Source organism: Stegodyphus dumicola, chromosome 6 (assembly GCF_044657685.1).
Source record: "Stegodyphus dumicola isolate Sdum_Otavi_A_Nest chromosome 6, ASM4465768v1".
Classification (NCBI taxonomy): Eukaryota; Metazoa; Arthropoda; class Arachnida; order Araneae; family Eresidae; genus Stegodyphus; species Stegodyphus dumicola.
The window spans coordinates 102054158-102071533 of record NC_140773.1 but is presented as its reverse complement, the minus strand read 5'-3'; the positions used below and the strand labels follow the sequence as shown (position 1 = coordinate 102071533).

General features: G+C 29.5%; 1 protein-coding gene across 2 annotated transcripts in view; it reads right to left on the bottom strand.

Moving 5' to 3' along the window:
- Chd1 (chromodomain-helicase-DNA-binding protein 1) overlaps positions 1–17376 on the bottom strand; it is a 123621-nt gene that overhangs the window by 11704 nt on the left and 94541 nt on the right. For both annotated transcript variants that reach the window (XM_035371090.2, XM_035371091.2), the window contains 5 exons: positions 16505–16690; positions 14667–14795; positions 13801–13982; positions 8941–9094; positions 7649–7803 (listed from right to left, as the gene is read on the bottom strand). In XM_035371090.2, coding sequence (XP_035226981.1) covers positions 7649–7803; positions 8941–9094; positions 13801–13982; positions 14667–14795; positions 16505–16690 — 806 coding nt within the window. The remainder of the gene's footprint in view (positions 1–7648; positions 7804–8940; positions 9095–13800; positions 13983–14666; positions 14796–16504; positions 16691–17376) is intronic.

The window sequence follows — 17376 nt, the reverse complement described above, 5'->3', positions numbered from 1 at the left end:
GTTACACAAAAAAATTATTGCAATGAATTTAGAGTGCATTTTTTGGCTTTAGCCAAAAATTCTTTGGAAATTCATAGTTATTTCCTTTGAAGCATTCTTTAATTGTTGGAAATTCGGCTTTGTAGGCAGGCCGAAAATATTGAGAATATGGTTTTTTTGAACTCATTTCGTAACAACGACGTATTAAGAAAATGCGTTGCTCGTGCAAACAAAAAAATTACTTCTAATAAACAAAAAAACAAACAGAATGCGACAATCCACGCTCGCTGAGTAATTCCCTTGCTGCTGAAGCAAACGCGAAACAAATAATCTGGCGCCCACAAAGAAAAGAGTGGGAAAAACAAGTTCAGCGCATTGGATTGGCTGGTTAAGTGGCGAGTTGGGAGAAACCGCAGGTTACTGTATTCGAAGTAGTCGTTAGTTGGCGGTAAAACACGATGCAATTGGCGAAAATTGCTAAATTGGCGAAAAATTCTAAAATTTCGACAAAAATCACTAAAAACACTTGAAAAAAAATCGTAAAAAATGGATTACGATCGTAAAATCGTAAAGACAAACGCATTTTTGTAAAAATTACGAAAAATTCGTAAAAGTTGGCAGGTATGAAATAAAGAGCAATTATGATCTAAAGAGTATAAAAATTTACAAAAAAAAAAAAAAAAAAAAAAAAAAAAAAAAAAGCTTAATATTTATTTGTTTACTTTATTAAACATTTCTTTCAATGTAAGTTGTTTAAGTTGCTTCGTTTTTTATGTGATAATACATTCTCTTTAATTCTATAAACAGACATAATTTCTTGTTCAGTTACAAAGTTCCGCTGTTCAAGTCCTATAATTGCTGTGTCGAGAATACCGACTAACTTGTCAATCGAAATTTTTTTGTTTTAAATAACCTGTCACTTTCTTCGCTATCGGAAGTGAATTATAATGACGAGGAATTTCATTTAAATCATATCAAAGACGGAGTACATCGAGATGAAATACTGCATTTAGTAAGGAATTATAAACCAAATAAAATAAAAACATCAGCCCTGAAGATAAGGATAGTGCTGACAGATCAACTTCCAATTCATTGTGTGCAGTGGCGTTAAAGATGAACAAAGTTTAGATAAACAAAGGATATGCCTTTATCCATTTTTTTGCAGCAATTCCACTTTTTGTTTAATGGACTTCGAAACATACTTTCGCTTTGTAGATCCTTTACATATTAGTAAATATATATCAGAAATTCTATTTGACATAATCGAAAGTTCAAGCTTACTTTTATAAAATTGCTCTAACAGTCTGCAAAAAATAATAAGCAGAATCCAATTCGAAGATTAAGGAACAACGCAATCTGCGACATTAACTGAATTAGGTAATTTTAGCTTAGCCTATACCGTCCGTTATACATTAAACGAGCATTCGTAAACGTATTTTGCGCACGCGCACATTCGCAGCCATAAAGGTCTTACGCGAATGTGTCAACGCCACGCATGCGCAGAAAGTTTGTAGCTTTGAGGTCCGGATTATGGGTGTCCGAATTAATGACTTTTGACTGTATGAGTAAAAAGTAGTAATAAAGAATAAAGATTACTACATTACAAAGCAACAGTGTAATTTCAGTGCAAAAAAATTCAAATAAGAAATATCATAAAGGTGCAAAGTCTTAAGTAGTATATTTATTGAACATTAAAAACTGAGTTTTTGACTTGTAACTTTCTTTTGAGCTGGTACGCAACTACTAAAGTTTTCACCAGTAGATCTAAAACATGTGCCAACGGCCATTCAAAAAATAAAAAGAAAGGCGTTAAAATTCAATGAACACCACAACCATAGGCAAAAAATTCAATGAACACCACAACCATAGGCGAAAAACTAAAAAGTGACTTTTAAGTCATGCAGTTCGAATTTAGTGATGGAGAAACGAAATTAAAAAGGTCCTTGCAGGCACAGAAAGACCCAAAACTAAGGTGGGGGATCGAACCCACGATCACTATGTACAGAGAAAATCTGCTCTGCTCTTTACCACTGAGCTATGATTGCTCGTGTAGGAGTTGTCAGAAAGCTATGTACTTCGTCACCTGATTAACCCCCATTTTCGGCGAAGTCAATGAGTCTCTGCGCTGCTTTATTCTCGACTGGAGATTTTGCTTTCTGAATTTTTTCAATAAGTGCGACCACAGTTTCAAGAAGTTTGTGAATATTTTCATCTAGCACCCATGATGTGGCATCATTAATAGTTTTTGGAACCTTTTTTAGGGAGTTAAAATAATTTTCACCCCGAATAGAAAATATTTGAATATATAAAGTAATGGGGAAGACAAGTCTTACCAAAATAAGAGAATCCCTTAATTTTTGTATTTTTAAAATTTACATTACTCGTATCCCACAACACAACATTTTCTCTATAGATATCTATTAGATGAAAAATTTGAGTTTTCGCTCCAACAAAATGCAGCCATGTTTATTATTCCAAATGAGGACAAAAGGACATGATCACTCAAAGCAATCTTATTGGCTAGAGACTCTGATTTTATCGTACGCTAGTGAGCAGTGAACATCAGTTCTGAAATCGCGGCAGAGAACATGACCGATTTTTGGCGCATGCGCAAATCCTTAATGTTGTGTCTTTACGAGAAAGTCGCTTCGTGTAGACGGCCCTTAAGATTAACGAAGTGTTGGCAAAGTGGGAAGAAGTGAAAACTTTTCTTGAATAAAATTACCCTAATAAAGCATTGTGTGGCAATATAGTGTCTCATTTTACAATCATCTTAAAAAAGGAGACAGAAGCAATGGTTATTAGATAAATTTTTTGTAAACAACTTGTAACTAAAAGAAAGTTAAGTGTTTTTGACCCGGAACCTGCGTCCAATGGGCTAAAATTCCCAAGAAAAGAAAGCTTTCCTGAATCAGAGGGGGACTCTCCTCCACAGTAACCTGTTTCATCTTCGCCACATCCCTATCACCAGTCAGGACTCTTCATAAAGGTAAACTATGGTTACATTATTTACCAGTGTTAATTATTAGAAAAACTGATTTTTATCTTGATATTTTTGGGGGTGCGGAACATATTAATCTCATTTAAATTATTTTCAATGGGGAAATTTACGAAAAATTTGCTATACAAGCTCAGTGCTGAACAAATTAAACTCGTATCTCAAGGTTCCACTGTACAAATTGTATAATTCTACTATTAATTGTAATATGTGTGTGTATTACACACTTGTATTAAACCACATGGTTTTTTACAGTGACACAGATTTTTTTTTCCTTCAGGTTTTACTTTCTTTTTCAAATTAATTTATTGGAAATGATTAATTCAGTTTTATTTTCCCACTTCCTAACATATATTTCAGTGATATAACTTTCATTTTAAAAACAGTTGCCTGTGGTTCATATAAAGTTTTTTAGCAGTTCTGCCTTTTTACATGTTTAAAATTTAATTAATATTTACTTATCACAATGCCCTTTATATTTATTTAGCAAACTGCTCTTTATTTATATTTGTTAGGACACTGCTTCTAATATTTACCTAGCACAATGCTCTCGATTTTTCCAAATACAGTCAAAAGTCGTTAATTCGGACACCCATAATCCGGAATGATCTATAATCTGGACCTCAAAGCTAAAAACTTTCTGCGCATGCGTCGCGTTGGCACATGCGTTTTACGCATGTGCGTAAGACCTTGACTACTGCGCATATGCGTGTGCGCAAGTGCAGAATACGTTTTCGCCTGCGCGTTTAATCTATAATCTGCGGCGTAAGCTAAAATGATCTAATTATCTATTTCAGTTAATGTTAATGATTGCGTTATTCCTTAATCTTTGAATTGGATCCCGCTTATTATTTTTTGCAGACTGTAAGAGCAATTTTATAAAAGTAAACTTGAACTTTCGATTATGTCAAATAGAATTTCCGATGCTGGAACTTCCAAAGGATCTACAAAATGAAAGTATGTTTCGATGTCCAACAAACAAAAAGTGGAATTACTGCAAAAAATGGATAAAGACATGAAGAATGTGACAGAGAGGTTAGTGAAAACGAAAAAATTTCGATTGACAAGTTAGTCGGTATTCTCGGCACAGCAATTAACGAGACTTGAACAGCGGAACTTTGTAACTGAACAAGAAATTATGTCTTTTTATAGAATTAAAGAGAAAGTATTATCACATAAAATGAAGCAACTTAAACAACTTACACTGAGAGAAATGTTTAATAAAGTAAACAAATAAATATTAAGCTTTTTTTTTTTTGTAAATTTTGATACCCTTTAGATCATAATTGTTCTTTATTTCATAAATTACGGTTTCATATTTTTAATTTTAGAATTTCTGCATGCCATCTTACGAGATTTAAACTGATGATCTATAATCCGGAATCGCCGAAGTCCCGACGAGTCCGGATTAACGACTTTTGACCGTATACATTCTTTTTACTATGTTTATATGTATATTTAGCACATTCTTTTCAATTTATTCACCCAGAGATTATTCAAATTATTTATTAATTTTTTAAACTGCTTACAGATCACTTTTTATTTAACTTCTGATTTTTCTTTTTCTTACTCAAGAATTTAAAAAAAAAAAGGGGGGGAAGGGGGGGTCACGTCGGAGCAGGTTATATCTTGATGATTATTCAATATATATATATATATATATATATATATATATTTAAAATTTACTTTGTTGCACTTTTAAAACTCTTTATTTATGTTAGCTTTAACATACATTTCCTTTACTGACATTTTCTATAATTTTTTAAATGTATCCAGTTTGAAGAATTACCTTTGTATAATTCAGAAATATGGCTCTTCAACTGGGGGAACAAAGGAATTAGCAAAAATTTGTCACAATTATATGCTTTTAATGTTTTATAATTTTTTTAAAAGCATTTCTTTTTGGGAAGTTGCCCAACTTTCATAATTTAATTTTTATGTCTTGATTAATTGATTCTGCAGTATACAGCACAGCTTTAAATAATATGTATCATCCTAATTTGAAATTTCTCAACTTGTATTCACACCTATCTCTATATATGAATTTACTAGTAATGTTTATATCCCCCCATAAAGAATTCGTTCCTTTGGAAATTTTGTGATATGTAATTTAGTAAATAATGATTTTGATATAACACAGTTGTGAACAAATTTATAAATTAGAATCAGAATGTTTTTGCTTGATTTCTAAAACATTTGGTATTTCCTGGCATTTCCAATTCAGAAAAAATTATTTTTATTTTTGAAAATGTTGAATTGACACAGATTTTACAAAATTAAGATGAGATACAAGTAATCTAAAAAATAATGAACCCTGTAAATAAATTATCTAAAAATCACATCAACACTTTTACTGCCAGTTATGTGAAGTTGTGTTGATAATTATTTCTGCATCATCGAAGCAGATTATACTTATATATTGACTTACTTGTTATGATTTAAAATAATTAATAAAAGATTATTGTGTCATCACAATCATGTGATCTAGCCTTTGGTCACAGAATTTTATGACTATGCTCATCACGTGATCGGTACTAGAGGTAAAATTATTTCTGCAATGCCATTTTTCCGCTGGTATGTGGCATTTAAAAATGAATCAAAATAAATAACAATATGCATTATTTTTGCATGAAACTATATAACAAACAACTATAGATATTACAAATGAATTTATTACAAGATACAATACAAGATTATTAGAAGCTATATATTTCAGAATGTTATTTATTAAAGTATTTATCTTTGCACGAAATGAAACTTTGGTATCATTCCATACCATATACATTTACAACTAATTTTTAACTTTCACTCCACGGCAGTACTAGCATACATATTCAAAACATAACACAGATTGAACGGGAAAATAAGTTATGAGATGTTGCTTTTCCCATACCAGCATTTGACTGGCACCTGAGACATCTTCCCACACCATATAACAGCATGTGATTGGCTCTTCAGTAGCAATGCCAATTATGCACCACTGCATTATCAGCATCAAATGTGTTAACACTTTTATGTCTTATAATTATATGATTAATTGGAAGGGATTGTTAAAATAGCTGAAAGATTCCTACTGGAGTCACCTGTAAAGAATGCCTGAAGAAGACAACTGCTTTAAGATTTTAGATGATTTATATGTGCATTTTTTTAAAATTCCAAAATTCTTTTACAAACTATTTTTTATGACAACCATATAATCTCACTGAAGCATATGCCTACATACAATTATTTGTCTAATACACATAAGTCTATTCAGTTTCACAAAAACAGTTTTATGACTACATAAAGTAACATTAGCAGAATGCACTCTCAAAGTATTTAAAGAATCCAGGATTATCTTGTAGCATCTGGAACATTTAGTTTCTTTAATCTAGCGCAATATGATCAAATAAAACCAAAGTCAGCATACAAAAGAAATAGACAGGAGTTCATTGAAATGCTATTTCGTTTTACAATGTCATTTATGATGACTGCACAAAAGTATATGACAACTGTGTATGCATATTCATTATACATGCATAATGATTGGTTGAGAAAATGAACCATGCAAACTAACAAAATTATTAAATTCTCATTCAGACAATATTAATGCCTAGTGAAACCCATATGCTCAGAAAACATCCAAGTAGCCTACTTATTTGCCAGGATTCATATCCAGATTGAATCACCAATGTTCAGAAATCTTACGCATTAGGCTACCGATGGGACCCCATGGAGGTTACACACAAGATAAAAAACTGACAGCAAACAATATTAGGAATGCTATTTTATACAGGAATATCAAAATACACTTAAAGTAAACTTTTGAGAATGTTACTGTTGGTATTTTCAAAGCTTCAAGCATAAAAATTAAAGATACAATAATTATCTTAAAATGGGCTACTTAATTTTACCAAGAAATGCTAACTTAACATTATTAAATAAATAAATGATTTATTTCTGAACATTAGAAAAAAAAAAGAAAAAAAGTTTCAGATTTTAAATTATGTCCAAAGGGGCATTTTTTTAACATTTTGTGTGTTACCTTTATTTATTAAATATAATGTTCTTTGCACTTAAACTATAAAATTCAGTTCAACAGCAATGTCGCAAAATAATTTTAAAATGAGCATATCTTTAGAATTTCCGATACACAGTTCCGCACACTGGAGATAAAAAGGTTCTTCTCCATAGTGTTGCCATTGCTCGTTTTTAAATCATTGAGTTTGTTAATGAAAAATTCGTTAAAGTTTTACAAAATATGAAATCGATAAAACAAATTCCAAATTTGGGCTTTCAAATGCCCATATTTGCAGTAGGATTACATTATTCAAAATTCAATGGCTCTACACACCGTTGTTTTATCACAATGCGAGAAATATACATACATTTATGTAGATTCTTCATTACTTTATTTTTTCAAATATAATACGGGGCGTTAGTATTTGGTGGCAACGATTTGAAAAATGATACGACAGTTATAGTGTTCCGATGCAAAATCACAAAATGAAAACAATAGCCCTTCAGGACAAACAAAGCCCCTTTGGACTAAAAATACAGTAAACATTCTTCATCAGTTTAGTTTTGATGCAAAATTCATTAGAACTCCAGTACCAAACCCAAGTCAAAATTTATCATTTTAATTCCATTAATTAATAAGTTGTTAAGCATTAATTGTTAGACAAAAGTTACCTTTCTCTCCTTTCAGGATGATTATCAGTATACTTTTTTTTCAATGGCCGTTCACCTTTTTTGCTTGAATCTTCAGATAATGTTCTTTTCCTAGGATTTTCCTGCAGTCTATGTTTACTGCTTTGCTTATCAGGCACTTGCTTCTTTGGACTAGTCTATATAAAAATGAGCAAGAAATGTTAAATATGAATCAAAAGGAAAAAACTTTAGATAAAAAGAGATAGTTTCTTTTATAAAAAATTACTGAAACAGGGGATTTCAATAAAATTTTAGACAAAACATATAAAAATGATTATAATCAACTGTATTTATGGAATAGCATAATCTGCATCTTATTTGTGCAACGACGCAAGTGATAAAATTTGCAAGAGTGCAGAAAGTCATTTAAATCAATGCATAATTTATATTTGATTTTTTCCCCGTTTCGATTACAACGATTATTTATTTGACATGCCTTACTAATTACGATGCACATTTGGACACCAATTTACCTGAATTTATTATAAATTTGCTTTATGTTTAAACATACACTCAGCAGAATACTGATTTTTTCTTCATCTTAAATAACTTGCCTCTCAAAATAATCTTTAAATCTTATCATGACATCCTCTCTCATTTTGAACCCCTAAAAAGCTCTACAAAATGTGAAATTCCTTAAATGTAACTTTTCAAATTAACAATAAAAGATCATAATGAATCTGACACTATTTTAATAAGGAAAAAAATTATAATAGTTAATATTAAAAAATACATTTTCACACTTTCTATAGTTTCTACCTACAGCCTCATGGGGGAAGAAAAATTCTACTTGAAAACATTATTTTCAATGAAAAATAATATTGAAAGTTATATTTATAAACTGATAACCTGCAAGGACAAGCACATATACTTAGTTTCTATGTAACAGATTTTTAAAAGCAGTATAGGAGACTTTTAAAAGCAATAAATATTCAATATAAAGTGTTTCCTTAAAAGCAAAATTGGAAACAATTTTAATACTACGCTAAATACCAATATAAAACCAATCTCAAAAGTCTGCTGATCTGTGATTTGACAATCATTGCTTTACAAATTCCAATGCTTACACATGATTGATTTGTCATTATTTTATTTACATTGCACACTTTTACGCCCATTAAGTAATTCTGGAGATTTTTATTTAAAAGCTCCATGTTTTATGATTAACAACAAAAATTCTCATTTGACGAATACAACAAGCAATTTGTACACTTCACCCTAGAATTAAGTACATTTAAATTTTAGGTTAAAAATTTTAGGTTTTGGTTACTCACATCAAGTATGGATTTTCTTTCCATTTTGCTGTCATTTTTCTTTACTTCAGTAGCACGATGAACAAGTTCCATATCTTTGATTGACTGACGATATATTTTATACAATTGCTTGGCATTTTGCTCAGTAAATTTTGAAACAAATATCCATAAATAACTGGAGGAGAAAAGAATAAATCAGCAAATATATAATAAAAATACAATGAGGAAAACAAGCATCTAAATTTATTACATATGTAAAAAAAAAATACACACTGCTGATATATTAAACATTCAAAGAAAGCAAAGACTAAAATCTTGACTGAGGCATTAAAATAATAAACCAGGGTTCGTACACATTTCCTTACATGAAAATTAAGGACTTTTAAGGACCATCAAAGAAAAAATTAAGGACCTATCAGCAAACAAAAAAATGAATAGAATAAAGCAATTATCCATACAAACCGACTTCAAGCTTGTAATTTCACTTTAAGAAACTAACAGAAGTGTGTATTATGCACTATTAATTAAATTCAATTTAATACTTACCATAAAAAAATTTTGAAAATTAAACTAACTCCCTACAAGTTATGAAGTAGATAACATTAAATTAGGAACATAATTTCTTGAAAAACATGTATAAGTGTATTTTACACTAATAACAGTCACTATTTTAGAGATTTACATGATTATTATTTAACTTATTTGATATTTATTTAAACACAGTCAACTACTATTATAATCACAATGTAAGAATATTTTGCAGATTAAAATAACTGATTTGTAAACATACAATTTATTTCCTTGGTTTTTTGAAAGATACTAGAATAATAAACTGTACAATAAAAGATACAAAACATTTGTGCTTTTTTTTAAATCTGAAATCTTTTCAGCTATTTTAACATCTAATTTATTTATGTCTATTTCCTTTTCTTTAACTATTTTTCTAAGTTCATTTGCTTTGATAAACAAATCAATGTTCCTGCTGGTCTCAGCTTCATCTGCTAAAGCATCTACTTCTTCATTAATATCTTTAATGTCCCTTTGAAGAAATTTTTTCTTCTGCTTCATATAATCAATTTCTTCCTCAACAATATTTCTTTTCCTCTTTGAATTTTCAGATTTAAAAAAACTTTTGTTCTTCTAAATACTGAACTTCTAAATAACGAACTCCACTTCTTGCAGAAGCTGCTACTGATCTCATTTCTTTATTAATTTCGATATTAAGAACACCTCCAGAAAATTTTATGTAATCAAATACTGTGCGTTGAAAAATGTATGATGAGTCACTTAAATTTTCAATTTCAATTGCTTTATTTACATAGAAGCCCCTTTCCACAGAGGCCTGTTCATGTGACAAGATGGGAATACTTGTCACAGTGAATACTTGAATAGTGAAAATATACATTTTTTACTATATATATATAATTTATTTCCTAAACAATATTGATTAATTGATTATATTATCTCCTAAGTTTAATTAAAGTATAATTATTTTAAAAGAGTGAATCCATACTGGTAAGTTATATTTTGAAAGATGTAATATATATATACAGTACAAAGTCCGAGATCCGGACATTCAATATCTGGAATGATCTAAAATCCGGACCTCAAAGCCACCACCAACCAATTTTTAGGGCTTTTTTGAAGGGAAAGGGTATGCTTTACGCACACGCATTAGATTTTTTTCCTCATCATAAAAAAAAAACATGCCGGAAATCCCGATTCTTAATCTCAGTTTGGCACTAAATAAAATATCTCATTATTGAAGAAATAATTATTTTAGCATAAACTTGTGTGATTAGTAACTTGACTCCATAGCTGCGTATCTGCTTGGCATAATCGCAAACCGAAACATTTGCTAATTTTACACCAACTAATATTTTATATCCTTGATGCCGAAATCACGAATCATTATTTATTGTATTTTGCTTTCATCACCGCATGTTTATCAACGGATGACAACTTGAGTGATGAATCATGCAGCGACGCCAAATAATAAAGAGTATTATCCGATTACAGATTTAAGTTTAATGCGCTAAAATGTTGACAAGGGAAGATTTAGCAGAAATTTCTTTCCTTATGCTAAAAATAGATTTTGTTAATGATACTCATAGGACAAACGATTATATTTAGTGCTATTTGAATTAAGAATAACTAATTTGTTATTCACATAAAGCCAGAACCAGCGCCAGAGCTCACATGGCCGTACCAGGCAGCAGAATTTAGCGAAGTTAAACAAGTTTTTCATTGCGATGACAATGCCCAATTATCAATCAATTAACGGGGGGCGAAATCTGTAGTATGGTTCTAAATCCAGAAAATACAGCTACCGATAGTGAAGAAAGTAACAGAGAGGTTACTGAATGAGAAAAAATTTTGATTGACAAGTTATTTGGAATTCTTGACACAGCAATTACAGGACTTGAACAATGGAACTTAATAACTGAACAAGAAATTATATGTCTATATTATTAGTCTAAAGTATTAGCAGAGAAAACAAATCAAACAACTCACATTGAAAGAAATGTTTAATAAAGTAAACATATAAATATTAAGCTCTTTTCTTTTGTAAATTTTGATACCCTTTAAATCATAAATACTCCATTATTTCATAAATCACGATTTCATATTTTCAATTTTATAATTTCTACGTGCCATCTTAGTAGATTTAAAATGATCTAATATCCGGAAAAATCTCAAATCTGGGATCGCCGAAGTCCCGACCTTGGACTTTGTACTGTATAAATATATATATATATAAAATAAGGAAAGTATATTTTCAGTTAAACTTCTACCCAATAACTTTAGTAATTCATGAAAGTTAATTTTGCGTCTAGTTAATTCAGGAAAATTAGTTTCAATTAGTTGTTTTCAACTTTAAAAATATTAAAAAATTTTTAATTAGTTATTTTCAACTCATAATTGCATCACCATTAGCAAAAATTATGCATTACTATCAACAACATAGGTTTAAACCAAATACTTAATTGTCTATTGAAGCTTCAAAACGTATTTCCGAACTTCACTTTTTCTTGGCTAGCACTACCAAATTTGCCCTTGGCGACCTAAAGTCGAAATGGAGCCAAAAGATTTCCCGCAAAATCGATAACAGACAAGCTGCAGAAATAAACTCTTAATCCCGATATCCCATACATATAATATGTGCAAAAGAGAATAAACTCCGCAAAAGGTGATAAAAAATCAATTCATGGCTTAATTGAAATAAACACAGAAATTGAGCTAAGCAAAACCGTGTAAAAACAAATCAAAATGATAAAACGAAACTTAATTTTCATGTGAATTTTCAGCGCTGACTCTCCCATTCTAGAAATTTCAATTTGTTTCAGACAAAGACCACATTTAAGGATTGCCATACATCAATATCCAGTCTTTGTAGTCAGCTTGATGAAGCCACAGTTTATTGAAAATGCACTTTCCAGGCATCTCGTTCCTATTGGCGTCGGAAGGATTGTGGGCTTCCACATTGGGATTGCTCTAATTTTGGCAAATATTTTCAGAATCCACCCCCCTTTTTTTTCTCGAGCACCTTCATCACCACTTTCGCCTCTTAAAGAACTTCCGGCTTCACGCTTTTGTCACAATCTGCCTAAATTTATGGATAACACCTGTTTCGAAAGATTTGGTGAATAGCCAATCAGACACTGATACTTTCGTTCGGGTAGCTAAAAGAGGTTTTTTTTTTTTTTTATCGTTTGCAACGCAAATCCGCCAACAGACTGGTTAAGAGCCGTGCAATTTTAATTCCATATTCATGAGAAATCGTAATTCACACTTAGAATGGCAATCATTAGCAAAATGAGCAAAATTAAGGACCGGTTATTCATTTTGGCCAAAATTAAGGACTTTTAAGGACCGTACGAACCCTGTAAACTTTTGATTTTGAGAGAATTTTATTTTCTTAACCAGGAAGTTTTATAGATACAATGATATATTTCAAATTTTTTGCACAAGAAATTAAACTAATATGTTTATGAGATTTTATAAAAACTATCTTACTTTTACTAAAATCAAAAGGGACATTAATATGAATGGCTTATGTCACATTAATGTCAACAAAATATCATACAACACACGAAAAACAAAATAATTTCGTAAAACATTTTACTGGCTTCAATTCCTTTAAATGCATTTTACAGTTTTTTTTTAATAAAAGTTTCCTGCCTTATGTTCTGTAATAAATTTTCCATTAAAATATAAGCAAATATAAAATTTTTCCAATGCTCAAGATACAAAAGTGCTATTTCAGTTGCAATTAAATTATCTGTTTCTTGCCAATATAATGCTTATGGTGAACCACTTATAAATTATTGATTAAAAAATTGCACCAAACTTTGGTAATATAATTTTTTTACATATTTTAATAATTCACATAACTTTACACATTTAATTTCACAATGCACTAATCCTCATAAAAAGTATCAAATGATTTTAGGGATTTTGCAAAATAGCTTTCTGATCCCTTCTACTGGTTCAACATGAACCAAAATTTAGTTTGGTAGAGTTATTAATTAAAAGTTGCAATAACTTATTTTTACATCATTTTTTCTAAAAATCCTAACTTAAAGAAACTTTATTTCTAATGCAGTTCATTCATCACTGAAAATATGAAACTAAAAAAAAAAAAAAAAAAAGGGGGGGGGGTGGGGGAGAGTTTCAAACTACTTTGATTTATATGCTAAATTACAGAAAATAATTTTACAAGGGGAAAAAATAACATTAAGCTCATGCAGTGAAAACTCAGATTATAAACAATCTAATAAGGCATAAAAATAATAAAGTTCACATGCATTAATAAAGTTGAAAATGTCAGAATGAAAAAATTTGAAACTATAAATTCTTATTCACTATTTTAAAATATACCTTCTCCATGCTTTGACTTTCTCAGGATCCTTGTAACCTTTCAAAATTTCTGATATTTTGCGTCCAATTTTTAGTAAGTATTGAGCAAATCTTTTCTCTCTTTCATCTGCATTAAACTCTTCTAGTTTACTTTTATCAAGCCTCATGAGATATTTCTTTACGGGTCGCATCTGCTCTTTGCACTGGAAAAAATTAAAGTATTGCACATCAATATATAATAAATAATCAATATTCCATATCAATATATAATAAAATTAAAGTATTCCACATCAATATATAAAGTATTCCATATCAATATATAATATTAAAAGAAAATATAATGCGTTTCTAAAATAACCACATTCTAATCTAAGAAAATTATAAATAATATGAACCACCTTTAACAATACCACCCCCAAAAATGAGCTATCAGTTTGACAAATTATATACATTGCTTCTTTTTATTTATTTATTTTTGAAGTGTGGATTTCATCAAGAATCATGTGTAATGTTCAGTTTGAATGTACTGACATATATGCAGTATTCAGACATATAAATAAAGATGCTTTAATTATTTTTAGAAAATGCCTTTGAAAGAAATGAATTTAGTTATTGAGAATGCATTATTGAAAGAAAATATAATGCGTTTTTAAAATAACCACATTCTAATCTAAGAAAATTATAAATAATATGAAACCTTCACATTTCTATTATTATAAATATGAAATGTGATGATAAACAGGAAGAACTGGCAGCTATGCAATACAAATAAAATACTTCTCTAGAAGCTAACAGGTTCAACAATTACAACACAGTTTAAATATGCCAGAAATGAAATACTAATGCAATTAATAGATGGGTATTGAGATGCATATATAACTAATTACTTCAATGAATATATCATCATCCAGCTCTTTTTCAGTATCATCAATTATCTGAGGTTCTGCATTAGCTGTATAATGCATGACAGGAGGTACTTTCTTTTTCTTTTCTTTAACAACTTGAGATGCAGCAGCCTATAATAGAAAATAAATAAATAATCAACATATATCCACAAATAGTAACTGAAAAAGAAAGGGACTAAATATATTAAAACTCGCATTTATAGTACATATGGGCAAACTTCATAGTCTATTATTTTAGAATAGGCCATTCAAATTTCACTGAACTGTGCAGCATTTAATTTCTTCATATTATTTGAAACTGCATTTCAAGTCAGCATTCATTCATGTGTCTTTCATGAAGTGAAACAAAGAAACAAACAAACAACAACAAAAAAAGGGGGGGGGAGTTGGTGGGAAATTAAGCGAGTCACCTTTTCCCGCAGCTGTTGATTCTATAATCAAAAATCAAATTGGGTGGACGAAAATAACCTTGAAGTTCCCATTTTAAGGCAGGAGACTACAATAAGTTAAGCCATTTTTTACACCAATAATTTTTTTTTTTCTTCATTCCAATCAATTACTATTTATTTCTAAATAATATATGTTGGTTATTAAAAAACTGAAATTCTAACTCTGTGTTTTAAAATGACATTCAAATCCATGATGTGAGAAAGGTGAGAGAGAGAGAGAAAAAAACATGATCCCTTTTGGTCCAAAGTTTTTCTTCACACTACATTACATTCCCAAAGATATTCTCCGTTGCACAAACTTTCAGATACTTTTAAATAAAATGACATTATTTTAATTTTTTTACTTTTCAATCATTTATTAAAAAAAGACACCTTTTCACTTTAAAAAGCACTCACTACAGAAACAAAAAGAGATGAGATTAAATTACTGTTAGGCGATAACAAGACTAGCACCAGGAAACTGAAGTCTCTAGTAAATGGTAAATATCTGACACAAGTTGCTTTGAAAATGATGATGTATGCTTGTTACATAAAAAGCTAATGTTTAGTAACAGTTCTTTTTTTTATTATTATCTCGTTAGAAGCAGTTAAAGAACTGGCAGAAAAAAAAATAAATGAGAAATAAAAATTTTAGAAGAAAATCATCCTGAACTTCAAATGTCATCTTTAAAAGTTCCACCACAGACAATCAAAACACTGATGAGAGATACAATTTCTGCCATTTGGTCTTTGATGCCATTGAGTACATTTTCAGTAGTTGGAGAAACAACTATGAGAAAAGTATTAAATATTGTTCTAAATATGTACAATTTTTATTGAAGACTGTGCATTGGAAGTTAGTGAAAAGAGACTGATGTACAGGATAGTATTACATTTGCACAATTTTTTTAAAAGTAGGATGTATGTGAAAAGTGATATGAATGGGCGATAACTCTAACCTTGATACTGATTCTATTTACTTTAGGCAAAACAATAACAGCTGAAATAATAGGAACTTCAATGCTGTTAATACAAATACTAATGATGAAAGTGACAGCAAAGAAGTTGCCTACTGAGGAATATCATCAAACAATAATGAGTATCAAAGTGAATATGGAATTATTGGTAGCTGTTCCAGAAATAATTAAACAATTTTAAAATATTTTCTTCACAACAAATGACATATATTATTTTATTCTGTTCCTCCATCTAAACACTTTAGTCTATATTTTTCATGCTTAATGAGAATTATTACTCAAATTTTTGTTTTATTTACTTAAATACTCTTGACTTATTGAGGGGGTTCATAAATATGAATATAATGTGAAAATGTTCATTTCCTTTTTTACAAAGTAAATATCTATAATATGAATCCAATTTTAAAAAACTTACTTTTTCCTCAGAAACTTTCTTTTTAGATTTTTCTGACTTTTCCTTCTTTTTCTTTTTAGATGGGATTTCAGAGTCAGATAAATTACTTGGTTTTGAAGCCATGGAAGTGTTTTCTTTAGTAGGTTTATCTTCAGAGATTTCTATTTTTGGCTTTTTATTACGTATTTTGTTATCCTTCGTCGAAGTCTAAAAATTTCAAATAAAATTAATGAACAAAGTAGACTGTGCTAACAACATTGAGGGTTACATAACTTAGTTTTAGGTATTTAAAGATTTAAAATTAAGGAGGCAGAATCACCAATTTCAAAGTTAATTCAAGTTAAAAACAGTAAGAAATTATATGAAAAAAAATTAAATTAGAAATAAAAAATCTTTAAAATTTATATAAATCACTATTTTTTAATACAATTATATTACTCACTATATTTTAAAGCTTATGATTATATTTCCCTGAATTCTTATCTAATACATGCACAGCTTAAAATTTAAAAATAGATTCAGATAAATTTATTCCTTAGTGAAAGGAAAACACATTTACTTAATTTCACTTAATACCAGTGATTTGATTATTAAAATAAATAACTTAAATATTTTAACAAAAAAAAAAAATTTTTTTTAAATTACTAATTTATAACCAAAATTTTATGCAGTGAAAATCAGAATCCTTTAGATAAGCTTTCAGTAAGTTTGCACTGACATAAAATAACTCCATTTTGGATCCGGAAAACAACAGAAATGGTTACACTTTATAATTTCTTTTTTTATAACCAACACATCAGCAGAGATAATTAACATTTTATTGTTTTATAACAAAGATGAATGAGTACTTGAATAACTCGATCAACTCAAAAAAATTTCTTGACAATATTTCT